The sequence below is a fragment of the Rana temporaria genome, chromosome 3 (genome assembly GCF_905171775.1).
Source record: "Rana temporaria chromosome 3, aRanTem1.1, whole genome shotgun sequence".
Classification (NCBI taxonomy): Eukaryota; Metazoa; Chordata; class Amphibia; order Anura; family Ranidae; genus Rana; species Rana temporaria.
Genome location: NC_053491.1, coordinates 435,902,695 through 435,929,838, shown reverse-complemented (window position 1 = coordinate 435,929,838; position 27,144 = coordinate 435,902,695). Strand labels below are relative to the sequence as shown.

The 27,144-nt window shown below is 42.8% G+C and overlaps 1 protein-coding gene across 1 annotated transcript; it reads right to left on the bottom strand.

Moving 5' to 3' along the window:
* Positions 1 to 1,138: 1,138 nt before the first annotated feature.
* Positions 1,139 to 21,839, bottom strand: LOC120933268 (lysozyme C-1-like). The gene is made up of 5 exons (XM_040346387.1): positions 21,757 to 21,839; positions 13,964 to 14,153; positions 8,581 to 8,739; positions 4,085 to 4,163; positions 1,139 to 1,335 (listed from the first exon to the last, which is right to left on the bottom strand). Exons 2-5 carry the CDS (start codon positions 14,100 to 14,102, stop codon positions 1,275 to 1,277), a joined length of 438 nt encoding a protein of 145 aa, XP_040202321.1. The 5' UTR covers positions 14,103 to 14,153; positions 21,757 to 21,839; the 3' UTR covers positions 1,139 to 1,274.
* Between the last annotated feature and the right edge of the window lie 5,305 nt (positions 21,840 to 27,144).

Sequence of the window (27,144 nt, the reverse complement as noted above, 5' to 3'; positions counted from 1 at the left end):
AGAGGACGTACAGGTACGTACATGTGCCTGTCCGTGCCATTCTGCTGACGTATATGTACATGAGGAGGTCGGGAAGTGGTTAAAAGCAAAAAAATTAGGGCTGTTACTGATTAAAATTTTCGTGTTTGATTAATCAATTTTTTTTTTAGTCCTAATCCTCTTTCCCTTTCAAAATATAAAAAAGGACTGTTAAAAGAAATAAAACCTTTTGCATCCAAGAAGTGTCTGGCGCCCTATGACTTTTACCATCTTTACACCCACTAAGCCTCACAATCCACCATATATTGAAGGATGTCAGCGATCCATGGCCTCAAAAGTTCTCATTAGACTGGAAGAGATTAGAGATTCTGCTACACTTGTTATTAAAAAAATAATAATAATGCTTTTACAAACACTTTCACCTTTTCACCAAAAAATTCAAAAGTAAACTAACATGCTTCCCACCCAAAAAGAAGATGTGATGCAGGGCCGATCCTAGGCGGATCGGCCCTGCACCCAGGCGCCTGCAGAGGTGGGGGGCGCCAAAGTGGCAGAGTTCTCCTCTCCCTCCTTCTCTTCTTGTTTGTGTCCATCCAGAACTAGTGTTCTGAGCATAGGTGTGTGTCCGTCCAGAACTGATGTGTCTCTGACCATCTCCTGTACTATGTCTGCAGTCTCTGATCATCTCCTGTACTATGTCTGCAGTCTCTGATCATCTCCTGTACTAAGTCTGCAGTCTCTGATCATCTCCTGTATCATGTCTGTAGTATGTCTGGGGGTCTTTCTAACAGACTCTCTAACAGAAGCCCTCTCTGTGTCCATCAGAGAGCCCCCCCTCCCCCTCCAGGTCCCAATAAAGTACTCTGCTTCTCTTCCTGTATTTTGTTTATTGTTAAGAGATCATGTAAGGATCCCAGGGTAATGAAGACTTTGTGGGGGAGCATCTCTGTGGTTGAGTCATTGCCATAGAAACATTTGTAAATGGGAGGCGTTAGTAAATAGACCACGCCCATGTGGGGGCACCAGAAATATTTCTGCACCCAGGCGCCTGTGACCCTAGGATCGGCCCTGATGTGATGTATTAATTTTGATCTTTTATTAGGAAAGCTCCTACATGTACAGTATGAAGCAAAAAAACATGCAAAAGAAGGCAAAGATATTGATTTCTGCTGTAGCAAATTGTATCATTTATTTCTGATACTGAATATAAGTTGATTTCTTTAGCTGTTCTTCTTTTAAGAAAGCCGCTTCTTCGCAAGATGCTGTTGTTTGCTGCCTGAGTATTGGTTTCACTTTTAACATCCAGCGGTAAATCTGCTCAAATCCTTCCCTCTGCAATGATTCCTCCAGGCAACCCTGTAAGTCATAAAAAAAATATCACCATGAAATTGTCTTTTTTAACAATGTGTGTCATTATTTCTTTTATGTCACCTTTACTATTACCATAGATAGGGCAAAGTAAAAGGTCCATCTCCTCCGACTTATTACTCCTCCCTGTGCTTCCTTTTCGCCCTGTTCAGTTGGATTCCCACATATGAGGGAATATGTGACCATTCCCCTTCATCCCATGATGCATTGCTTTGCATATGAGCAACCAAGTGCTGTCATTGGGGGGGGGGGGGGGGGGGGGGGGGTGTCGGTATTCAGCACAAAGGGTCACATTGTAAAATGTATCTACACCCATGAATAAAAATGTCAGATGTTGCAGCTTAGAGGTCCCTAGCGGTGTTGGCTATGTTGTTTTGTTTTTTTTCTTTTCTTTCCTTTATTCTCACCTGGTGATCCTGCCAACCTCAAATGGTAAAAAGATTTAATCTCCAAATACAGAAAGGTTTCTTCACATTAAGAGCTGTGAAAATGTAGGATAGACTCCCTCCAGAGGTGATTCTGGCCAGCTCAGTAGATTCCTTTTAAAAAAGGCCTGGATTATTTCCTTAAAGCGGAGTTCCACACAAAAATGGAACTTCCGCTTTAAGTACTGGTAACCCCCTGACATGACACATTTTGCATGTCATTGGGGGAGCGGGTACTTAGTTTTGACAGGCACCCAGCTCCAATATCCTCTCCTGGTGCAGTGGTGTCGGAAGTTCACCTTTCCCCCCCTTCCTCCCTGCAATCTTGCGTGGGAAGCCACAGCCAGGCGCCCACAGTTAGAATGCCGGCACCATGGAGAGGAGGAGGAGGGGAGCGAGGATTCAGGCGCCCACATCGCTGAATCGTGGGACAGGTGAGTGTCTGTTTATTAAAAGGGTGGAACTCTGCTTTAATGTACATAATATAACTGGGTACTAACATTTATACGTAAGTTAATCTAGGGAAAGTCCTATTGCCGTTCGGGGGATCAGGAAGGAATTTTTTCCCCTGCTGTAGCATATTGAATCATGCTTTGCTGGGATTTTATGCCTTCCTCTGGATCAACTGTTGGTATAGGATTGTGTATATGGGATTGTAGTATTATTATTTTTTTTATTGGTTGAGCTGGATGGACTTGTTTTTTTTCAACCGGACTAACTATGTAACTATGTAGGTCCTAAGATGACAACGCTCTCTCACTGTACTGTATATACAGTACGGGGGAGCAATGTTGTCACCTAGGACAGGGAGCATGTTAAGACTAAAAAACACATCCACCTCTCCTTATCTGAAAATTATAGGGCTGGGCAGGGCTGATAACATTGTTTGGGATTTCAGTGGCGCTGAGGTAGAGTCCATAGGAAGCCATGAGCTCAATAGGTTTCTGACAGGATCCCACTCCTACTCTGCAGCCTATCTGCCCAACCACTGCCACTGTTGGCAACATAGACAACACCCTCTCTTCTCTCATTAGCCACTGGTGACCACTCTCTCCTGCCCAGTTTGGGTCTCCACTGCTGAGCAATAGGTCCCACTTGAAACACTGCATCTACTATACTCCTCGTTGCCAGTGAGGGCACTAACTTCATGCAGAGTCCTATTGCTAGATGAAAGCTTGGTGCTGCCTGTTCCACCTGCTCTGCTCTGATTGGCTGCCCTGTGACACTCTATTGAGGTTCATAAGCTCAGGACTCTGAGCTTGTCATAGCATTAAGCTACCTTGCATCTGTACCCTCATCTTGCCATGTGTGTTCCTGCCTGCCTTGTCTTTGTAATCTCCTGTTACTGACCCCTTTGTTGAGCTACGGATTATGCTTGTCTGCTGCCTGCCTCAAGCTCAGACCATATCTGGATCAAGCTTATCATCTGCCGCCTGCCCTGACCACTACCAGCCGCTGGGCTTCCATATGGTATGCCTTTCAGCTGTAGGATGGTCCACGTCTGATACTGCTGAGACCCACAGGTACTCTCTTCCTTTACCTTCACTCAGTCCCATTGAGTATAAATTGGAGCAACCGAATATTAGCAAGCTTGTGCTCCTTAAAGTGGATGTAAACCCTTCATACACCCAGTGAAGTGAACAGCCTCAGATGATACACAGGGATGAATCAAATCTCCCTACATAGGTTTTACATCCATATCTGCTGTCTTCACAATTATATACTGTTTAGAAAGTTCAGATTGTGTTAGAACATTTTCTCTTCCTGTTTAACATGGAGTGTGATGTCTGGGCATACAGCCAAGATAGCTAAAGTTGGTGATTGGAGGAAAGGCACACACCCCCTCTCATCATAGGCAGAGACTCTCAGAGGTGTTTTGTAACAGGGCCAGCTCCCTGTTAATCTATTTTAGCAACCTCCCCTGACAGAAATTTCGGGCTGATTTTATATAAAGTGTCAGAGAATTTGTCAGAAGTTATCAGGCTGATAACAGATGAACAGTTCATGAGAGAGCTATAGGACTTAGCTCACTGAAGAGAGATAAAAACAATACTGCAGATATATGTGCCCAGCTCAAAATTCATGAATTGGGTTTACATCCAATTTAAGGGAATGGGGATGCTTTAGATGAAAGTTTATTCCCCAGCTATAGTTTCTGACCTCTGGTACCTGGGCAATAGTTAAAGAAAGATAATTTAACCTTCCACAGTGAAAAAAAAAATTCTGACGTTTCTTCTGTTATAATATTTTTAATAATAAACACTTTAATATAATAGTATGTTAAGTAAAATAGCTGCTCTACCAACACTTACCAAGCCGAGATGCCATCAGGATCTCTCACAACTCTCTTGGCACATTCAATGTCATCATAGATGTTACTATTGAGAAGACCTGTAATGAAATAATAAAGTGTATATCAGAAATCACCTCTAGAATAGGGATGAGCCGAACACTCCCCTGTTCGGTTCGCACCAGAACCTGCGAACACACCAAATGTTCGAGTGAACTTTAGAACCCCGTTAAAGTCTATGGGACTCGAAAATTTGAAATCTAAAGTGTTAATTTTAAAGGCTAATATGCAAGTTATTGTCCTAAAAAGTGTTTGGGGACCCGGGTCCTGCCCCAGGGGACATGTATCAATGCAAAAAAAAGTTTTAAAAACTGCAGTTTTTTCAGGAGCAGTGAATTTAATAATGCTTAGAGTGAAACAATAAAAGTGAAATATTCCTTTAAATTTCGTACCTAGGGGGGGTGTAAAGTAAGCATGTGAAATAGCGCATGTTTCCAGTACTTAGAACTGTCACTGCACAAAGTGTAATTTCTGGGGGAAAAAAAGTAATTTAAAACCGGACTCACGGCTATAATGAATTGTCGGCTCCCGGCAATTTAGAGAGAATTCATTCATAAAAAAATAAATAAATAAAAAGCGTGGGGGTCCCCCCAAATTCAATTACCAGGCCCTTCAGGTCTGGTATGGATATTAAGGTGAACCCCGCTGTCAATTTAAAAAAAATTACGTGGGGTTCCCCCCAAATATCCATTCCAGACCCTTCAGGTCTGGTGTGGATTTTAAGGGGAACTCCACCCCAAATTTTTTAAAAAAATGGCGTGGAGTTCCCCCAAAAATCCACACCAGACCCCTTATCCGAGCACGTTAACCTGGCCGGCCGCAGAAAAGAGGGGGACAGAGTGCGGCCCCCCTCTCCTAAACCGTACCAGGCCACATGGGGACAAGGGCCTCATGCCCACAACTCTGGCCGGTGGTTGTGGGGGTCTGCGGGCGGGGGGCTTATCAAAATCTGGAAGACCCCTTTAACAAAGGGGACCCCCAGATCCTGGCCCCCCCTATGTGAATTGCTAATGGGGTACATTGTACCCCTACCATTTCACGAAGGAAGTGTAAATAGTTGTAAAAAACACACACACACACCGTAGAAAAAAGTCCTTTATTAATTTAAAAAAAAAATCCAGCGGTGGTAATCCACTCGGTCCCGGCTCCCTGAATCAAACTAGGGGAGAAGGGGAACAAAAAAACACTCACATTTGCCAACATCCGTAAATATAGGAATAGAGAGAAATTACTGCCTTTAGGGCAGTGATTGGGCGGACTTTAGAGGCAAGACGGGAACAACAGGATTAGAAAAAATATATATTTATTACAAAAAATACAATTGATATATAAAAAAAAAACATATAGGATATGCAATAGTGTTGAAATTATCCTCTCGTCTACGCGTTTCGCCTTTGGGCTTCCTCAGGACGAAGTAGGAGAATTTTAGCAGTAGAACATTAAATAATTCATTTATCAAGATGGCCGTCAGCCTTCCAATGCACCACAGATCGCTTATAATCGCAGATACAACAACCATAGATCGCTTATAATCGCAGATACAACATCAATCATTGAGTGGTTATATACGTAGTTTAGGAGGGGGTTTGGAGTGCCAAACAGAAGAAAAAGATTTCATCTATGTGAGGTCACGGTTGCATTATGTCCTTTATCGGGAGTGGTTCTAATTAGTAACCAAAGAACCATAGTGAGCCGGGGCAAGAGGAGAGGGCCAGAGCCACAATAGGAATTATATCCATATAGAGTAGCCAAAGTCTACCAGTGTAGACTGTCCAATGAGGAGTGGCCAGCAAGTTTTGATAATAAAAACCTACGGATGAAGACTGCGTCTCGAGCCCCGGGGGATAGCCTGGGCTATACATTGTCGGTATCCAGCGACGGGTGATCTCCGGTCCAGAGATGAGAAGATCATCCGGGATCCAGAGCGCAGCATCGCCCGCCTCCTCTCTCCGCCGGACACAGCCCGGCGAATGACGTGGCTGAAGCTGTGACATTTATTTTATTGGAGAGGCGGGGCCACCCGTCACATAACCCCGCCCCCTCTGACGCAAGGGGGAAGCCAGGCTTCCCCAGTGACGTAGCAGAGGGTGTGTCAGAGGGGGACGGGGTCACGTGATGGGTGGCCCCACCTCACCAATAAAAGAAATGTCACAACTTCAGCCGCGTCATGCGCCGGGCTGTGTCCGGCGGAGAGAGGAGGCGGGCGATGCTGCGCTCTGGATCCCGGATGATCTTCTCATCGCTGGACCGGAGAGGAGATCACCCGTCGCTGGATACCGACAACGTTGGAGCAGGGATTTATTTTTTTATTTTTTTATTAATAAAGGACTTTTTTTCTATGATGTGTGTGTTTTTTACAACTATTTACACTTCCTTTGTGAAATGGTAGGGGTACAAAGTACCCCATTACCAATTCACATAGGGGGGGCCAGGATCTGGGGGCCCCCTTTGTTAAAGGGGTCTTCCAGATTCTGATAAGCCCCCCGCCCGCAGACCCCCACAACCACCGGCCAGGGTTGTGGGGATTAGGCCCTTGTCCCCATCAACATGGGGACATCCTCCCCATGTTGAGGGCATGTGGCCTGGTACGGTTCAGGAGAGGGGGGGCCGCACTCTTTCCCCCCCTCTTTTCTGCGGCCAGGTTAACATGCTCGGATAAGGGGTCTGGTGTGGATTTTTGGGGGAACTTCACGCCATTTTTAAAAAAAAATTGTGGTGGAGTTCCCCTTAAAATCCACACCAGACCTGAAGGGTCTGGAATGGATATTTGGGGGGAACCCCACGTAATTTTTTTTTTAAATTGACGACAAGGTTCCCCTTAATATCCATACCAGACCTGAAGGGCCTGGTAATTTAATTTGGGGGGACCCCCACGCTTTTTTTTTTATGAATGAATTCTCTCTGAATTGCCAGGAGCCGACAATTCATTATGGCCACGAGTCCGGTTTTAAATGACTTTTTTTCTTTCAGAAATGACACTTTGTGCAGTGACAGTTCTAAGTACGGGAAACATGCGCTTTTTCACATGCTTAATTTACACCCCCCCCAGGTACGAAATTTAAAGGAATATTTCACTTTCATTGTTTACTCTAAACATTATTAAATTCACTGCTCCCGAAAAAACAGCCGTTTTAAAAAAAAAAAAATTGCATTGATACATGTCCCCTGGGGCAGGACCCAGGTCCCCAAACATTTTTTAGGACATCAACTTGCATATTAGCCTTTAAAATTAGCACTTTAGATTTCTCCCATAGACTTTAACAGGGTGTTCCGCGGCTTTTAGAATATGCCCCGAACACCCCTAATTGTTCGTTGTTCGCCGAACAGGCGAACAGGCAATATTCGAGTCGAACTCGAAGCTCATCCCTACTCTAGAACACCAATGACTATGGAAACCTGTTATTAGAGAAACATGGAGGCTGCCACTGCTGACCTTTTAAATTGCTCCTTGCTTGGCAGGCATGCTGATCTTCTTGTTTCCATACTGATCCTGAACAAGTATGCAGAACCTACTTTTTCATGCATTGAGATGCATTGTTGTGTTAGGTGTCTAATGCAGTGTTTTTTTTTGTCAAATACTATTGCCTATTTGGCTTTTAATATGATATTTAATACTAATATTATTATTGTATTGCTATTGGATTGATATGTTCATTGTATTGATATTGGATTGATTTGTTCCTATGTCCTTTCTACCCCTGATGAAGGGGGCACTTTTGGACCCCTGAAATGCGTTGGCTACTTTTGGGATATCCCCTTGACTTTTATCGGAATAAAGTTGTATGCAGACCCTTTAGAAGTGGTGTGGCATTTCAATTTCAATTTTTGTTACTTTACGCAACTCACCTCAAGGCACAAAAAAACGTGTGCTTCAGGGCTTTTCAATGTGGTGTGAATGGGCCCTGAGTTGGTATCAGTCTATTGCTATCCTGAGTTGGCATCAGTCTATTGCTATCCTGAGTTGGTATCAGTCTATTGCTATCCTGAGTTGGTATCAGTCTATTGCTATCCTGAGTTGGTATCAGTCTATTGCTATCCTGAGTTGGTATCAGTCTATTGGCAATAGACTGGGAGAATAAGACAGAAGCACAAGGGACTGACTAATTGTGCTTCAAGGCAAGGAGCTTGCTGATACAGTAGGAGGGGAGTGATACAGAGGGGTTGATTTACTTAAGGCAAATAGACTGTGCACTCTGCAGGAGCAATTGCTCCAGAGTTTAATAAATGAGCAGAAGCTCTGCTGACTTCCATTATCCAATCATGTGCAAGCAAAAATTTAGTTTTTTACATTTTCCTTGCATGTGATTCGGTATTCTTTGCAAAGGGAAGCTTTACTTCATTTACTAAGCTTTTGAACTTTTGCAAAATGCACATTCTATTTGCCTGTAGTAAATCAACCCCAGAGAGTCTTATGCCCTTCACTGTCAAGTCATAGGCTGGGAGAGGGACAGTACTTACTTTGACAGCTAATTTTACAAGCGTTCACAGCGCCAGCAGTCTTCCCATCATTGCACCACCATTTGCTGTTAATCTGAAATATTCCGTAGTCGCGGCTCGGCCCATTGTTGTTCACAGCATCAGTGTTGTAGCCACTTTCATAATAGGCAAGACATATCCCTGTTAGTTGATAAAAAAAAGTACAATCATAAAAACAACAGCAACAAGAACAATAATAATCTTAATATAATCTACTGCTAATAATAACAATAAACATTTTCGACAGGTATATCTTCCAAATACGTGTGGATGTGCAAAGAGCAGATTTAAAATCTGGATTGAATTTGAGTAGAACAATGGACCTCAGGCCAACTTAAGGGTTGTCAGTGTAAGGTACAGTAGTTATGGAAAATATATGCTTGAACTCCATCAGGCTTTCTAGGTTCGGCATTAACCACTTGCTTACTGGGCACATAAACCCCCTTCGTGCCCAGGCGAAATTTCAGCTTCCAGCACTGCGTCGCTTTAACTGACAATTGCGTGGTCGTGCGACGTGGCTCCCAAACAAAATTGGCGTCCTTTTTTCCCCACAAATATAGCTTTATTTTGGTGGTATTTGATCACCTCTGCGGTTTTTATTTTTTGCGCTATAAACAAAAAAAGAGCGTCAATTTAAAAAAATATATATATATTTTTTACTTGTTGCTATAATAAATATCCCAATTTTTTTTTAAAAAAACTATTTTTTTTCTCAGTTAAGGCCGATACGTATTTTTCGACGTATTTTTGTAAAAAAAAAAAAAAATCTCAATAAGCGACTGGTTTGCGCAAAAGTTATAGTGCCTACAAAATGGGCAATAGATTTATGTTTTTTTTTTTTTTACTTGTAATGGCGGCGATTTGCGATTTTTTTGTAAGGGCTGCGATATTGCGACGGACGTATCGGACACTTTAGACACAATTTTGGGACCATTCACATTTATACAGCGATCAGTGCTATAAAAATGCACTAATTACTGTATAAATGTGACTGGCATTGAAGGGGTTAACACTAGGGGGTGAGGAAGGGGTTAAATGTATTCCCTCATTGTGTTCTTACTGTGTGGGGGGAGGGGACTGACTGGGGGAGGTGACCGATGCTGTGTCCCTATGTAAAGGGACACAGATCGGTCTCCTCTCTCCCTCACAGCACGTGGAGCTCTGTGTTTACACACAGCGCTCAACGTCCTGCTGTGTTACAGACGATCGCGAGTGTCTGGCGGACATCGCGGCCGCCAGGCACTCGCATCGGCTCCCGAGCGATGCGCCGGGCACGTTGTTTCCCCGATGCGCGCCCCCAGCGGCGCGCACAGGGAACAACAACAGCAGGACGTCCATGGACGTCCACCCGGCACTTGAGAGCCGCGCTGTGGACGTCTTTCGACCATAGCGCGGATCTCAAGTGGTTAAAGCTGCTCGACTGCTAAGTATGGCAATGTGTGACCCACCCATAGAGCCTGTCAGTGGTCAGACTACAGCATCCATCACTTACCATTCTGACAACACACTGCTACGACCTGAAAGTCACACAATGTATGGCACTATTTTGCCAGGTGACTTCCTGGTGATTTGCTAGCGACTTGAGTACGACAATGTGACTTTGAAGCGAATTTCAGGATATTCCTGGGTAATCTTCCTGTAATGTCAGATCCAAATCACATCAATATAGATGAGGATATGACTTGAAGGTGACTTCCACTAAAGTCTATGGGCACAAGTCAGATAGAAGTCACCTTGAATTAGTACAGGAACCTTTTCTAAAGTCGGAGTGACTTCAGTAGTGATAATTAGGACAGCTCTCATTGACTAACATGTCACGCAACTTGGGGTCTCACTATATCAATAACTTCTTGGGTCCAAATTGTTAAGCCCCGATGGGCAGGGTTGAGGGTTCAATATCTATTAGATTGCATTTAAAGCAATTTTTCAGCAATGCCAACATAGGCTCTGACTTGGAGGAAAAGGATTGCCAGGGACAGCACACAGCCACCTACATATTATGTTGCTGACTGTCAGAAACACATACATGTGTATAATAAAAGGTTCAAGACTGCTGCCCTGCCTGCCGATATAATATGGCTGGGTTGTCATCGTTGCTGTCCCTGTATGCTTAGCGTATTTTTAATGGCGAAATAATGTACTGTGTAATTACAGTTCACCTGCTATGAATTAGAAATGGGCTGTGAGTAGAGTTGAGTGATATTTTTCTTGTTGTTGTAGTTGTTGGCTCTTATACTGACCTAGAGCAGGCAAGCTGTATCTTTCAGCCCCTGCCCCAACCCTTGGCCTGCCCTGTAGGACTGTTACATCTGATGGTATTAATGTGATAACAAGACTAAAAAAGATGACTAGTAGAAGTGTAAGACAGTAGATCTGAGGGGTGGGTTGGTTGGACAGAAAGCCCTGGATGAAATTGTTTTAAAAATGAACTTGTGCCCAGAGTATTCATACTGGTGGGATTTACAAATTCTTAACAAGCACAAAAAAACACTTTAAAGTGGATGTAAACTCTTCACATTTATATACGGTTTAGAAAGTTGAGATTGTGTTAGGAGATTTTCTCTTCCTGGTTAACACAGAGTGTGATGTCTGGGCATACAGCCAAGATAGCCAACATTGCTGATTGGAGGAAAGACACACACCCCTCTCATCATAGGCAGAGACTCTCAGAGGTGTTTTGTAATAGGACCTGCTCTCTGCTAATCTACCAACCTCCCCAGACAAAAGATTCAGGGTGATTTTGTCTAAAAATTCTGAGAATTTGTCAGGGAGAGAGCTACGGGACTTAGATCTTTGAAGAGAGATAACAAAATACTGCAGATATACTGTATGTACCCAGCTCAAATTTCATGGATCGGTTTACATCCACTTTAAGTCAAGCCCATATTCACCTATGTAACTATCGGTATTGTTGAGAGGTTTATCTTTAGAGTTCACAATTGAGGCACTGAAATCACAACTTCTTTCCCCTGAGGAGCAGAATTTCGCTAGCCTTCCAGCTTTCTAATGTAAATAAACAACAGGTGTTCTATTCAGAATGGAGGGCACCCTGATACCCCAACTCATCTTCATTGCAGAACATGTGTGGTAACATGCTACCATGCCTTGCTAGTGAAAATAATACAGGAACAGTTTTTGTCTGTTGGGGTGTGTTAGGCAGCCCATTTAAATTAATAGGCAACCTTAATGCAACTCACTAAAACAGGTGATATACCGAATATTAATACCTGTGTAATACACACCAGAATGGACTGCCCTGGTTTGTATTGGGTCCTTAGTACCTTTATGGAAATCTTTAAGGATCTTTAAAAATTAATTACTTAACCGAACCTGTAGCTAAAGAGATTGGGAATGGCTTGCTTTAAAACTCCTTTTGCCTGTTCCTATTAAGCATATGTAACGTCTATAATGTCCATAGTTTGGGCACAGGTGCATTTTAAGCTCAGTTAACACATATGTTTGCGTATTCTGTATACAGGCAGTCCCTGGGTTACAACCAAGATAGGTTCTGTAGGTTGTTAACTGGTTGCCGACCAGCCATCGCAGTTCTACGGCGGCAGGTCGGCTCTCCTGCGCGAGAGCCCGTAGCTCTACGTCGGCTCTCTAAGCGGCCATTAGGCGTCCCTGACTCCCGTGTGCGTGCCCGGCGGGCGCATTCGCCGCCGGGAACCCGCGATTGCTCGTTACAGAGCGAGGACCGGGAGCTGTGTGTGTAAACACACAGCTCCTGGTCCTTTTAGGGGGGAAATGCCTGACCGTCTGTTCATACAATGTATGAACAGCGATCAGCCATTTCCCCTAGTGAGGCAACCCCCCCTACAGTTAGAACACACCCAGGGAACATACTTAACCCCTTCGCCGCCCCCTAGTGTTAACCCCTAATCCAATGCATTTTTATAGCACTGATCGCTATAAAAATGCCAATGGTCCCAAAAATGTGTCAAAAGTGTCCGAAGTGTCCGCCATAATGTCGCAGTAATGAAAAAAAATCGCTGATCGCCGCCATTACTAGTAAAAAAAAAATATTAATAAAAATGCCATAAAACTACCCCCTATTTTGTAAACGCTATAACTTTTGCGCAAACCAATCAATAAACTTTTATTGCGATTTTTTTTTACGAAAAATATGTAGAAGAATACGTATTGGCCTAAACTGAGGAAAAAAAATGTTTTTTTATATATTTTTGGGTGATATTTATTATAGCAAAAAGTAAAAAATATTATTTTTTTTCAAAATTGTCGCTCTATTTTTGTTTATAGCGCAAAAACAAAAAACCGCAGAGGTGATCAAATACCACCAAAAGAAAGCTCTATTTGAGGGGAAAAAAGGACGCCAATTTTGTTTGGGAGCCACGTCGCACGACCGTGCAATTGTCAGGTAAAGCGACGCAGTGCCGAATCACAAAAAGTGCTCTGGTCTTTGACCAGCAATATGGTCAGGGGGTTAAGTGGTTAAGTTGAATTTGTAGGTAATTTGTTGTAATTTGTATGTAAGTCGGAACAGGTAAATTTTTTAAGTGTGGCTCCAGCCCAAAAAAATGTTTTTAATGTTTTTGGATAGCATAGGAAAGGGTTAACACCCCTATAACATTTGTTTTGCTGTCTGTACCCCTGTTCAGAAGATTTCACCTCACTTTCTGTCCCTATGACAATTATATTTTGAACATTTTTGGGAAGTTGTAGAAACAAGGATTGGTGATAAAGCTTCAGTGAAGACACCTATTTCTCATGATAGCTCTTAGGCCCCATACACACGGGAGGATTTATCCGCGGATACGGTCCAGCGGACCGTTTCCGCGGATAAATCCTCTCGAGGATTTCAGCAGATTTTAATGCGATGGAGTGTACTCACCACCGCATTGAAATCCGCGCCGAAATCCTCTGGCGATGACGTGTCGCGCCGTCGCCGCGATTATGACGCGGCGACGTGCGCGACGCTGTCATATAAGGAATTCCACGCATGCGTCGAATCCTTCGGACGGATGGATCCGGTGAGTCTATACAGACCAGCGGATCCATCCGTTGGGATGAATTCCAGCAGATGGATTTGTTGTGCATGTCAGCAAATATTCGATCTGCTGGAATCCATCCCAGGGGAGAAATATCCGCGGAAACAGATCCGCTGGAGTGTACACACCATAGGATCTATCCGCTGAAACCCATTTGCTGGGATTTTTCAGCGGATGGATTCTATCGTGTGTACGGGGCCTAACAGGAGTGAATTTCCCTTCCTAGGGGGAGATTTCCTCTCATTTCCTGTTGTCTGCCTCTGTTTGTAAGTCAGATGTTTGTAACCCGGGGAACGCCTGTACTGTGTATACATCCTACTACATATCACAGATTTATTTTTTTCAGTTTTACATACAGTTAGCAGCGCTAATTCCATGGTATCCATCCAGCCCAGTCTCTTTAAAGATCCTGTACAACTCGCAGTGAGAATAAACCATCCCCTCCGAGGTGTAATACAAGCCAAGGCAAGCAGCAAGGAACAAAAGAAGCTTCATCTTGTTCGACTGAGCTAATCAGTAGAAATGGCAAAATTGGCTGAAGAGGAACTGAAAAAAAATATAGACAGTAATAACAAGTGTCAGTAAACTAAAATCTTAACATCAAAAATATAATATACTAGATATTGAGGTCGGTTTACTTACAAAATTGAATGTTCACTTTGATTAGTAATTACAGTGAAGCTGAGTTAAAGCGGGGGTTCACCCTTAGGGGGCACTTTTCCCCCTTAGATTCCTGCTCGTTTTCTCTAGGGGAATCGGCTATTTGTTTTAAAATATGTGCAGTACTTACCCGTTTACGAGATGCATCCTCTCCGTCGCTTCCGGGTATGGGCTTCGGGAATGGGCGTTCCTTCTTGATTGACAGTCTTCCGAGAGGCTTCCGACGGTCGCATCCATCGCGTCCCGATTTTCCGAAAGAAGCCGAACGTCGGTGCGCAGCCGCAGTATAGAGCCGCACCGACGTTCGGCTTCTTTCGGCTACGAGTGACGCGATGGATGCGACCGTCGGAAGCCTCTCGGAAGAATGTCAATCAAGAAGGAACGCCCGCTCCCGAAGACCCATACCCGGAAGCGACGGAAGAAGATGCAGCTCGAAAACGGGTAAGTACTGCTCATATTTTAATACAAATAGCCGATTCCCCTAGACCGAACGAGCAGGAATCTAAGGGGAGAAAAAAAAAAATTTAACAAATGGGTGAACTCCCGCTTTAAATTTGAATACTGGACTTGAATGTGCAAAGGGAAATAACAAAAATGATTTTTGCTTGAGATATTGATGAGATAGAACAAGTCCACAATCGGGAAGCACAAAAATGGTGAAAGGTTTGAGAGATAAACATCAGGAGATTATCAAATGATACATATGGGTCAGGACCACCACCAATTAACTTCCTACAAATAAAGTAAGGACGAGAGCGCCCAATATCTACTCTTACTACAGGGCATGATATCAGACTAACCTAAATCTTGGTGGACCCCAAACCCTAATAAAATGTAGACACTAATTGAATACGTCTCTGTTACTTATGACTTGCAAGCCCTTAGAGCAGTGGTCATTAGCCATGTGCACACTGAAATATTTTGTTTCAAAATTTTGTTTTCGTCCGGAAAATAAATGTATTTAGTTACTCCCGAAACTCGTTTTTATTTATTTTGTTTTGTTAAAAAATTCATTCGTCCGAAAATCCGTATTAAGGTCGAATCTGTCAATTGAAGGCTTATGGTGTCCGTCGAATGTCTTAAGAAAATTCGACGAAGCAGCTAAACTGTACAACGACGCAATCGTACATTTCCGGTCGAATGCTCCGCCCACAAGCTATTGTAGAATTCTAATGTTGTATGACTAGTAGGGTTGAGCGAACCCGAACTGTAAAATTCGGGTTCGGTACGGACTTTGGGTTTTTCCCGAACCCGGACCCGAACCCGAATAGTTGGAAAAAGTTCGGGTTCGGGTTCGGGGTTCGGGTATATTTGGCGCGCGGCACGGCAGCCAATCGCCTTTCTTTTTACAACTGTGACTGTAATCTGATCACAGCCATGCCTACTTATGGCATGGCTGTGATTGGCCAGTGCAGCATGTGACCCATCATGTGACGATACAGGCACACGGCACAGATCGTCACTCTGCTTTACTCTAGATAGGGAAAGGCTGGTGGAATCTGCTGCTTAGGGAAAGTTAGGTGATCTGGCTGTATTCTACTTATGTGAGGGCAAGGTTCCTGATTGTTTTTTAGGGAGAGTGTTAGGTGTGTGCTGTGATTAATTACTGCTCCAGAAATTTCAAGAGGGAACACTTTATTCATTTGAGATCTGCATCATCTTATCGTATCTGGCTGCTTCAGTTATGTGAGGGGATGGTTGCTTGCTGCTGATTCTCATAGGGACAGTTATAGGTCTTAGTTTGTTTCTTAAATATCAAGAAGCACTGTATTCCTCTGACATCTGCTGTGCTGCTATATACTTCAGGCATTTGCTTCATCTATAGTGGCTGTTTGCAATCTATAGCTAACTGGCTGCATATTACAATAACACCAGACCTGCCACAGCAACTGTTCACCTGTCATATACTGAGTTTCTGTCAAGTAACAGTTCCATACTCAGTGAGATTTGGGGACAAAACCGGGGACAGACTTTGTCCGGGGACAGTGTCCTCAATCCGGGGACTGTCCCCTGAAACCGGGGATGTCTGGTCACCCTATTGTAGGATTTCATTTTGAATAAAATTACAAATGTACACTGAATTCCCTAAAACCCTTTACAGCATTGGGGGGTTGAATAATTTTGAACAAAACTGTATGGACCTCGTCCTCCAAGGTCAAAATCATTATATATTTTTTTTTTTTTTTTTTTTTATTATTTTGAGTTATTTCCCTATCCACATTTATTTCCACAGTACTTGCCATGCTCTTCCCGACATTTTGCTGCCATTTGCAGCCCTCCAGCCCTTTCCCTTAGTTTTTTAGAGACATTTTTGTAGTCAAAAGTCCGGGTCCCCATTGACTTCAATGGGGTTCGGGTCCGGGTCAAAGTTCGGTCCCGAACCCGAACCCGAACCCAAACTTTTTTTTCAAAGTCCGGGTCCGAACCCGAACATCCAGGTGTCCGCTCAACTCTAATGACTAGTAATAATTATATTTATTAATTATTATTACTAGTCAACTAACATTAGAATCATTCTATAGCCTATGGGTGGAGCATTTGACCATAAATTTCCGCTCGTGGCGATCGTATGTTTTTAGCTGATTCGTCGAATCTTCATGTCTCTATAATGTCAAATCTTTTCTCTCTATGTCAAATAATCTTGGACTAATGGAGTTAGGTTAGGCACATTTGACTGCAGATTCGCTAGACACAGATTGTAACATGACTGTCAAGAACATATTAAAAAAAACTGAAAAATAACAATACTGTCTTCTTGGAACTCCAAACTGCATGCTAGTTAATTTTATTAAAAATAAATTAAGAAAACCTATGCTTTATTTTGTGTTAAAGCGGAGTTCCGGCCACAATTTCACTTTTAAAATATAAATACCCCTGTAATACACAAGCTTAATGTATTCTAGTAAAGTTAGTCTGTAAACTAAGGTCCATTTAGTTAGGTTGTTACAGCATTTAGACACTTTATAAAATAGAAACTGACTGGGGCCATCTTAAGTGTGGGCATCATGAAGCCAGACTGTATGACTTCCTGGATTTCAGCCTTGCAGATCTCGCACATGCTCAGTGCTGCACAAGCAGTGTCAGATCAGGTTTCAGCACCTGTGCTGTCCAAGTCACATGATTCTTTGAGACTGGGGAGTGCACAGACTCCTGGAAAGTTACACCCACTACATTCCCAGGAGTCTGTGCGGTGTAGGTTAGGAAGCATTAAGCACCTAGGTGCAGGAAGTGGGAAGATTAACTATTCTGCCTAGCAACAACACTTTGAAGGCATCTAAAAAAAAAAAAAAAATTCGTAAAGGACTAATGACATTTTTTTAAAACTACTGATGTAATGTTATATTTATGGGTGGAACTCCACTTTAATACATATGCAAAATGTATTTATGATATCCCCATAGACGAAAAATTACAAAGAAAATATTCAAAACGGAAATTTATGTTTTGTGCTATGAGACACCTGCCCTGTTTTTCCCAGCCTATGGAGATCTCACTGAAAAATAACCAAACAATGCATGAACTTGTTTGATAATATTAAGGGATGGAATAAAGATCTCATCTGATCAGAAGTCTTTGTGTATTAATAACTCCATGCATATCAGTGCCGATCCTGACCTCCCTGGGGCACTCAGCAAAATGACATGGCACATTAAAATTGAGAAGCGGGGGGCGCTGACGACAGTGACATGTCACATTAAAGAAAGTTGAGAAGCGGGGGGGATGGGGTGTTCTGCTGTCGGAAATGACATCTTAAATTAAACTGAGAATCAGGGGGTGCTGACTTCTTACCTCTTCTCCCATGCAGCCAGCGAGTTGAGGAGCAGAGTGAGGGGGCAAAAATGACTTCTTACCAGGTGGGGCCTCTAGTAATTTGGGGGGCCCTTCGCAGCTTGCGGGGCCCTAAGCGGCTTGCATAGTGAGCCTATAGGGCGGATCGGCCATGCATATAATACCATGTACCAAATATCAAAAAGATCTATTTTTAAAACTGCCAGGTAGAAAATACACAAGCTAATTCAGCTGTGTGTTCATTACTTTATCATTCAATGCAGTTTTGTAAATGCAAGAAGTGCAAGTGCCTGAATTTTACTTGATATAAGCCTCTTTCATTCACTGCACACAAGACCTCAGACTTGGAAAGGATGAAACAGCACTGGAAACCATTACACAGAGAAGGTAAGTATAACATGTTTGCTATTTAAAAAAAAAATTGTATTACCTTTATGCCGCGTACACACGATCGGTTTGTCTGATGAAAACAGTCTGATGGACCGTTTTTATCAGACTAACCGATCGTGAGTGGGCCCCATCGTTTTTTTATCCATCGGTTAAAAAAATAGGAACTTGTTTTAAAATTATCTGATGGTTAACTAACCAATAGGAAAAAAATGATCGTCTGTAGGCACGTCCATCGGTTAAAAATCCACACGTGCTCAGACAAAATTCGGGGATGGGAGCGCTCGTTCTGGTAAAACTAGTGTTCGTTATGGAGATAGCACATTCATCACGCTGTAACAGACAGAAAAGCGCGAAACGTCTTTTACTAACACAAAATCAGCTAAAGCAGCCCCAAGTGTGGCGCCATTGGATTTGAACTTCCCCTTTATAGTGCCGTCATACGTGGTTTACGTGACCGCGTTCTGACACAATCAGTTTTTTAACCGATGGTGTGTAGGCACGACTGATCATCAGTCAGCCTTATCGGATAACTGATGAAAAAATCCATCAGTCCGTTTTCATCGGATGGACCGATCGTGTATACAGGGCATAACAATTACTTTAAATATTTTGCAATTAGAAAGGTAATTTTAAATTTTAAATTTCAGTACAGTTTGATCTTCAGATTTCTCCCATATTGTTCCTATTTTTTTACCAGGAGAAAAATATCGTGCATATTATATAGATTTTTTTTTTAACACATATGCAAAACAATCCATTGTAAATTCAATTGCATTTTTTACCGAAAAAAACAAAAACAATCAGATTATATTGCAGATATGTATTCTTAATGTAGAATTTCATGAAGAATATTTTCACATTTTTAAATAAAGAGGAGTTAGAACCTCTATATGATTTCTTATTGCTGTCATTAGGAAGATTCATCATTCATGTTCATTATAGTGATCATTATTAAAAACAGTGAAGGGAAGTTCCAAATGATATGGTTGTCACTGTCACAGGAGTAGAAGTGAAAAGTTCCACTAGGGACTCCAGTGATGGTGACGGCAGTCAAAGGTTAGATTTTTACTCATTTTAATTACATTTTTACTCATTATCTACTACAACTCCATATCATTTTTATGACTTATCATCTCAAAATCTGCAAATTATTATTGCATTATTTATAAATTTATTTGCAAATTTTATGAACTGAAAGAATTATTTTATAGTAGAATCAAACATAGTGAGGCACTTATGTGGATTGATGGTGGCTGGGTGAGGTGGAGTCATTTAGAGGCATATTTTAAGCTCAGCATTTAGAGGCAAAAAAAAAAAAACATTTTGTTTTGCGTTTTGTTTTTGGAATGGCTAAACGCTCCCAAATACTAGTACAAAAAATGCTCAAAATGTGTCTTTTTTTCTGCCAATAGCACAGGCATGTTTTTTAAGCCAGTGTGCATGAAACCTAAAAGTGCAAGTGCCAAAAATATACCAACAAACATAAATAATGCGATAAGTTACTGGAACATGCATAAGTTATATATCAATGCATATTTCTAAATTGCTTGTGCATATGTAACTCATGCCTCTATGAAAGTGTCAATAAAGTATGTGTAAATAATAATTTCATGTGTCACGAAATCAATATAATAAATATGTGTCAAATATAACATGCAAAATAATAAAGTGCCAAGTCCACATGAATTATTCAAACAGTATGCAAGTCACGTGGTCCAACCACCATGAAGACAATCAGCCTCTTACCAGAAGTTATTGATCTTGTTTGACATCAGAGATAAAAAATGCTCAAATTGTGTGTATCTTCAAAAGCCACCTATGCGAGTCAGAGTGGTCCTCAGAAGCATGAATCAGCCAGATACTACGGAGTTAACAGAGCAGCATATACGGCACGGTATACTCAACCTCAGAAAGGAACCAAAGGAGTCGGCATAGTGTTACGCCACCACAATGCCAAATGGAGGTCTAGGCTTAAAATATATGGCCCGAATTCAGATAAAATAGTGTATCTATCGGCGGGCGTAACATATCTCAGATACGTTACGCCGCCGTAAATTAGGGCGCAAGTTCCGTATTCAGAAAGAACTAGCGCCTTAAGTTACGGCGGCGTAACGTATGTGGTCCTAATTCAAATGTGGATGATGTGGGTGTGTTTTATTGAAATTACATGTGATCCCACGTATTTGACGTTTTTTACAAACGGCGCATGCTCCGTCCATGAACGTATCCCAGTGCGCATGCTCCAAATTAACCCGCAAAAAGCCAATGCTTTCAACGTGAACGTAAATTACGCCCAGCCCTATTCGCGAACGACTTACGCAAACGACTTAATCGACGGAAAATACGACGCTGGCCCGACGTCCATACTTAACATAGGATACCCATCATATAGCAGGGGTAACTTTACGCCGGAAAAAGCCTAACGTAAATGACGTAAAAAAATGTGCCGGGCGGACGTACGTTTTTGAATCGGCGTATCTACCTAATTTGTATATTCCTTGCGTAAATCTACGGAAACGCCACCTAGCGTCCAGCGTAAATATGCAGCCTAAGATACGACGGTGTAAGAGACTTACGCCGGTCGGATCTTACGGAAATCAATGTGTAACTGATTCTATGAATCAGTCGCATAGATATGACCCTGCAACTCAGAGTTACGAGATACTCCGTCGTAACTCCTATCTGAATCCGGGCCTATGTATTTAGCATTACCAGACTGTGCTGGGATGGTTTGCATTAAAAAAGTATGGCATGCAGTACTTTTTTTAGCATAGCATGGTGCAACTCAATACACCACAATGCAGAGTGCTCATGCCCATAAAACTTTGTGGCATCTTAAAAGTTCTAACAAAAAAACTAAACAACAAACTTCACACCACACATGCATACTAACACACCTGCTGGTGCGAATGTTCCCTACATCTAGGTTTTCTTGCACATGCCCCTAGCCTGTGACTGGGCAGTGAAAAGAGAAGCAGCACAGGGATTAGCTCATCTCTCTGTCACTCTTCTTCTTCCTCTAGTCAGCATGCTCCTTGTTAGCACATGAACTGATTGGCTTTTCATACTGCTTCTTTCTCCCACATTCTGAGCTCTGCTACACAGGGACTGTAAGTACCTGATATCAGGTCAAACTCAAAATTGTAAACAGCTTACATTGAACAAAAAAAATGTTTACAATATATTAATAGTTACAGAGCAGCATTAGATAATACATTTTCAATCTGCATAGATTCATTAGTTCAGCTTCAAAATATATGTCAAAGTGTTCTTTGAAAATGAATTCTGGAAAAGGGAAAATAAAACTTACTTTCTCAATTTCCTGTCGAGTGTAAATTAAGACTGCGAGTGCTACTTTTATAAGCAGAGATTAAACCATTATTTAGAAAAGGGTGATCTGAAAGTATATTTGACAAATATAGTCAGCATGCCAAGTATTATCAGAAAAGTCTAGATAAAGAACATTACACAATAGATGATTGGCAAATTCCCTATTAGAATACACCCTTCCTCTTCTTGTAGTGGTTTCTTCTGATGTTTGCTCTTGATTTTGGAATTTATCTTTGTACATAAAAGCACTTAGTGCTGGGTCATACCAATACTACTATGCACTATAGGTTTTATCGCAAAAATGTAAGGATTGAAGCATATATATTTGAAGATATTTGTAGAGGCTAACATGGAACACGATCTTTACTTATTATTGTACTTGTTTAGTTGGTAGAGCTATCTAATTCCCTCAACAATGTAAAGCTCAATTTAAACCTTTTTTTAATCTCTTTATAGTCATATCATCATTTTTTTATAGTTTTTTTGCGTGCATAAAACCTTAAAATACCTTTCTCTTTCAAGTGAAAATGACACTTCTTGCTTTCCCCACAAGTGTTTTGTGCTGTCACATACCTCCCAACTTTTTTAAATGGGAATCAGCAAAAGTATGCAGGCATAGGACACACCCCTTGACATGCCCCGTTAAAGGATAATTGTACAAAAAAACAAGAGTGGTTAAACTCACAAAAGCTTTTTTTACCACTACTATTCCTTTATATTGGCTTTTGGAATTTACAAATGCAGCAATTTAGAAATCAGATGAAAGGTTTGGCCCTGAAAAACACTTTTTGATAGATATGAGGTGGAATGAGGGACAGAGGGACATTGCTCCAAAACAGGGACAGTCCTTTAAAATTAGGGACAGTTGGGAGATATGCTGTCATGATTGAATAACAGTCAAACTCGTGTAGCACCACCCCGAAGGATCCGCTAGTTTGATGGGTCCTCTGATACCAGGCTTAAAGGGGTTGTAAACCCTCAAGGTTTTTCACCTTAATGCATTCCATGGGGGAGGGGGCAGTCTCTGGGTGGTTTCTTCTGCTGGCTATCATTGGGGTCCTTTAACGGTGGTGTACTAGTGGTGATAAATAGAGGACACAACCAGTATTCAGTTCAAAGTACCACAAGGTGCAGGCAGCAGTAGTGCTTTGTAGTGGTGAATTGAACAAGATATTCCTGTAAACAAGAAAAAGGGGAGGTCGAGAATCTAATATAGAGTCAGTTCAGAAAAGTAGGGTAATCCTGAGTGGATGTTGGGATGTCAGTCTATGATGGGTTGCATATGGTGGACATTAACCCAGGGAGTGAGAAAGTATGCAATGGCGGGCAGTTTGGAGACTCGGTTTCTGCCATACAGTGTGTTAAGAACCCTCTCATGCTTATGATAGAGGGGCCCCTCATAGCTCTGGCAAACTCACACAAGGAAGGCTGGTGATGGTGATAATGACCGCCAAATCTGCTTGCTTTCTCTGGAGTGTGCTTGAACCGATGAGTAGTGGGTGCAGAAATGTTCTCTCACTGCTGGCGGTACTGCTACACAGGCTGCAATTATAGCAGAGACAACGGTTGTCTGGGCACACTACCCCGGAGGTGTGTACTTTTCCATGTCCTGACGTCAACTGCCCCAAACATTCCTGGGCAGTGCACTATGAATTCCTCCACTCCTCCCTGATACCATGGCCTTCAGTGAACTGTAGTCTTTTCCAGCATTAGAGTGATACCACCACTATACAGCGGAACTACATCTCCCTTAATCCTCTTCAGCAACACTTCCTCCTCGATAACCCGATGCTGACCAATGAAGGGAGGGCATATAATACCCATAGAGATATAGTGGACAGACATATTAGAGCCTGTTGTTCTACATCAGCAGTCTTAGGCCTTGTACACACGGTCGGACCAAACTGATGAGACTGGCCCGTCGGTCCGTTTTCATCGGTTCACCTCTGAAGTGGCCGTACGGCCTGATATGCGTTCACACCATCAGTCCAAAATCCGATCGGGTCAGAATGCGGTGACGTCAAACACACGACGTGCTGAATAAAACGAAGTTCAATGCTTCCATGCATGCGTCGACTTGATTCTGAGCATGCGCGGGTTTTGAACCGATGCTTTTCTGTACTAACCATCGGTTTGTTTCGATGGGGCAGCGGTCCATCGGTTCGGTTTTGAAGCATGTTTAGAAGTTTTGGACCGAAGGAAACCAGACCGATAGCCTATACACACGGTCCTTTGGTTCATTCTCATCGGACCAAACCGACCGTGTGTACGGGGCCTTAGAAGTTTTTGAAGGGGCTGGTTTGCTGACACTTGGCTATACCCCTCATAACAAATATTCTTACAGAGAAAGAGAAGGGTGTTACAGATAAAGCTATGGTATGCTGACTACAGAGATCACTAGGCCTAAAGGTGGCCATAGGGGGATTGAAATTTGTCTGGTTCAGTAAAGAACGGCCAAGTTTCAATCCATGTGTGACCACTGTAGTTGAACAGAAGTCTATCTACTGACTATCCCCAAAGGGGCCACTGAGAATATACCCAGGTCTCCAAATGTAGTAAAGAGGCTGCCAAACCAACAATTGAGACTCAGTCTTGGGGATGTCTTTTTATTATTTATTGGGAAAAACTTTAACAGGAGTGAGATGTAGGGTCACGGGATACTCCAAACCAATTAATAGCAAAAATAGGTAGACACACTTCTCTCTAATCTTCCAATAGCAGCTTTCCTGGAGGTAACAGGGAATGGCCAATATATGTAGGACCCTTCAGCCTCAGGCCATATAGTCACTTATTTTTTTTAACTCTATATTGAGATATCGTATACTCGTACAATGTACCAGAAAAACTTTAAATACAAAAATATATGCCCTGTGATTGTCAGGGTCTTGCAATGTCTCATGGGACTTGTAGTTTCACCACAGCTGGTGGGCCGAGGTTGCCTACCCCTGGTCTAGACTAATGTGATTATTCCAGATGTATGAGTTTTGCAAGTATTATTATTATTATATTTGTTAAAAAATCATATTGCACAACCATGTTGTTTATGCTATTATCTTATTGGTTAAAGATCATCTCCAACTTTCTGTCCATATATATGAATGAAAGAAAAAATAAACCTCTGAATATTGGTTGAAACATGTCTGTGTGACTCCATATTCCCAAGTGAACTTGAGGGTTCCTTTAGCAACATGGCATCACACTGTGGTTACTTAATTCTATGGGAAACAGATTATATTGTTTAATTTCCTAACGTGGTGTCAGGAGTGGGAATTTCACTGAACGGTGAGTAGATGAAATATTGTTTTATTTTCTAACTGTTCTCTGGAAAACAGGGATCTTGCATAGATGTAGAGTGCTTGGGTAGAATTATTACATTTGTCTGTGATTGGTATTTGTAGCTTTAGAGTGCTATGGTAGCACCTATTAGAGTTTGATTAATGAGACCTTGAGTTTGTAATAAAATAGTATTTTTTTTAATATTCACAATGCTTGCTCTGTTGCGGTACCTTAATTGTTTTTTGTTGTTCTTGCATGTTTTGTTTGTATTACTATATTTGTTATTCCTACCTGAAGCATAGTAAACAAAGTTTGCTATGCTTCAGTCGCAAATAGACAGTCAGTGATCAGTATTGCTTTCCATCCTGATACATCACACTGCAGCAACTGAGGGGAGGGGGGAAGCCAGCAGAGCTGTGGGGGATGCGTCCCTCTTCTACAGCTGACTTCTATGCCTCCTGTCCACACCTCATCTCATACCCGTGCCCAGCACACCCTTATCCACAGCCATAACTCCTTTGCCCAGCACCCCCTTATCCACAGATCTCCCTCCTGTGCACAAGACCATTATCCACAGCTCTCCCTCCTGTGCCCAGCACCTATATCCACAGCTCTCCCTCCTGTGCCCAGCACCCTTATCCCCAGCTCTCCCTCCTGTGACCAGCACCCTTATCCCCAGCTCTCCCTTCTGTGACCAGCACCCTTATCCCCAGCTCTTTCTCCTGTGCCCAGCACCTATATCCACAGCTCTCCCTCCTGTGCCTACCACCCTTATCCACAGCTCTTCCTCCTGTGACCAGCACCCTTATCCCCAGCTCTCCCTCCTGTGCCCAGCACCTATATCCACAGCTCTCCCTCCTGTGCCCAGCACCCTTATCCACAGCTCTTCCTCCTGTGACCAGCGCCGTTATCCACAGCTCTCCCTCTTGTGCCCAGCACATATATCCACAGCTCTCCCTCCTGTGCCCAGCACCCTTATCCACAGCTCTCCCTCCTGCGCCCAGCACATATATCCACAGCTCTCCCTCCTGTGCCCAGCACCCTTATCCACAGCGCTCCCTCCTGTGACCAGCACTCTTATCCACAGCGCTCCCTCCTGTGCCCAGCACCCTTATCCACAGCTCTCCCTTCTGTGACCAGCGCCCTTATCCACAGCTCTCCCTCCTGTGCCCAGCACATATATCCACAGCTCTCCCTCCTGTGCCCAGCATTCTTATCCACAGTGCTCCCTCCTGTGACCAGCACTCTTATCCACAGCTCTCCCTCTTGTGCCCAGCACCCATATCCACAGCTCTCCCTTCTGTGTCCAGCACCCTTATGCCCAGCTTTCCCTCCTGTGCCCAGCACTCTTATCCACAGCTCTCCCTCTTCTATGCCATGGACCTCTTATCCACAGTTCTCCCTCTGTGCCCAGCACCCACTTCTATCCTCACCTCTCCTTCTATATCCAGCACCACCTAATCCACAGCTCTCTCTCTAGAATCTCCAAACTCATATACTCCTAGATTAGAAAATCTAATATCATGTTGTTATTTATGGTATTAAAGCGGGGGTTCACCCTTAGAGGGCACTTTTCCCCCTTAGATTCCTGCTCGTTATTACTAGGGGAATCGGCTATTTATTTTAAAATATGTGCAGTACTTACCCGTTTACGAGACGCATCCTCTCCGTCGCTTCCGGGTATGGGCTTCGGGAATGGGCGTTCCTTCTTGATTGACAGGTTTCCGAGAGGCTTCCGACGGTCGCATCCATCGCGTCACGATTTTCCGAAAGAAGCCGAACGTCGGTGCACAGGCGCAGTATAGAGCCGCACCGACGTTCGGCTTCTTTCGGCTACGAGTGACGCGATGGATGCGACCGTCGGAAGCCTCTCGGAAGAATGTCAATCAAGAAGGAACGCCCGCTCCCGAAGACCCATACCCGGAAGCGACGGAAGAAGATGCAGCTCGAAAACGGGTAAGTACTGCACATATTTTAATATAAATAGCCGATTCCCCTAGACCGAACGAGCAGGAAGCTAAGGGGAGATTTATTTATTTTTTTAAAATGGGTGAACTCCCGCTTTAAGGTTTGAAAAAACACACAGATACAG

Coding starts and splice junctions, on each gene's coding strand:
- LOC120933268 (XM_040346387.1), bottom strand. CDS start 14,102: ATGAAGCTTCTTTTGTTCCTTGCTGCTTGCCTTGGCTTGTATTACACC. Junction 4,164..8,580: donor TTGTAAAATTAGCTGTCAAA/GTAAGTACTGTC, acceptor ATTTCATTACAG/GTCTTCTCAATAGTAACATC. Junction 1,336..4,084: donor CCTGATGGCATCTCGGCTTG/GTAAGTGTTGGT, acceptor TATGACTTACAG/GGTTGCCTGGAGGAATCATT.